At 56.7% G+C, this 1,294-nt stretch overlaps 1 protein-coding gene across 1 annotated transcript; it reads left to right on the top strand.

Moving 5' to 3' along the window:
- Window positions 1-27: 27 nt before the first annotated feature.
- On the top strand, window positions 28-1,288 carry LOC104543953 (putative per-hexamer repeat protein 5; the record flags this gene model as incomplete). The annotated part of the gene is made up of 1 exon (XM_010188673.1): window positions 28-1,288. A coding segment is annotated over one exon (1,261 nt), but the record flags the coding sequence as incomplete, so codon positions are not given.
- Window positions 1,289-1,294: the final 6 nt, after the last annotated feature.

Raw genomic sequence — 1,294 nt, forward strand, 5'->3', positions numbered from 1 at the left:
GACGGTTTCCCGCGGTGACGGGACCAGTAACACCAGTAACCGCACCAGCGGGACCAGTAACAACACCAGTAACTCCGGTAAGGACACCAGTGAGACCAGTAAGGGCACTGGTGAGACCAGTAACACCAGTAAGGGCACTGGTGACACCAGTAAGGGCACTGATAAGGGCACCAGTGAGACCAGTAACACCAGTAACACCAGTGGCACCAGTAAGGGCACTGGTAAGGACTCCAGTAAAGGCACCAGTAAGACCAGTAAGGGCACCAGTAACACCAGTAAGGGCACCACCAGTAAGGGCACTGATAAGGGCACCAGTGAGACCAGTAACACCAGTAACACCAGTGGCACCAGTAAGGGCACTGGTAAGGACTCCAGTAAAGGCACCAGTAAGACCAGTAAGGGCACCAGTAACACCAGTAAGGGCACTGGTAGTGACGCTAATGACACCTTTAATGCCGCAGGTGACAACACCAGTGATGGCACCAGTGACACCAGTAAGGGGACCAGTAAGCCCAGTAAGGGCACTGGTAAGGACACCAGTAAGGGGACCAGTAAGACCAGTAAGGGCACTGGTAAGAACACCAGTAAGGGCACCAGTAAGACCAGTAAGGACACCAGTAAAGGCACTAGTGACACCAGTAAAGGAACTGGTAAGGACACCAGTAACACCAGTAAGGGCACTGGTAAGGACACCAGTAAAGGCACCGGTAACACCAGTAAGAACACCAGTAACACCAGTAAGGGCACTGGTAATGACGCTGACGACACCAGTGATGGCACCAGTGACACCAGTAAAGGCACCAGTAAGGGCACTGGTAAGGACACCAGTAAGGACACCAGTAACACCAGTAAGGGCACTGGTAAGGGCGCCAGTAGCCCCAGTAATGGTAGTGGTAAGGGCACCAGTGAAACCAGTAACGGCACCGGTAAGGGCACTGGTAACAACACCAATAAGGGCACCAGTGAGACCGGTAACACCAGTAAGGGGACCAGTGGCACCAGTAACACCAGTAAGGGCACTGGTAAAGACACCAGTGATCTAACAACACCTTTAATGCCGCAGGTGATGACACCAGTGCCCCCAGTGACACCAGTCAGACCAGTGCCACCAGTCCCAGCACCAGTCAGACCAGTGCCCCCAGTGCCCCCAGTGCCCCCGGCGCCCGCGCTGTTCTGCGGGTTCTGCGCCCACAACGGGGAGGCCCCGGCCGTGTTCGGGAGCCACCGGCTGCGGGACGGGGCCGGGCGGCTGCAGTGCCCGGTGCTGCGGGGCTACGAGTGCCCCCAGTGCGGG

Source organism: Mesitornis unicolor, unplaced genomic scaffold (genome assembly GCF_000695765.1).
Source record: "Mesitornis unicolor isolate BGI_N332 unplaced genomic scaffold, ASM69576v1 scaffold8737, whole genome shotgun sequence".
In the NCBI taxonomy this organism is placed as follows: Eukaryota; Metazoa; Chordata; class Aves; order Mesitornithiformes; family Mesitornithidae; genus Mesitornis; species Mesitornis unicolor.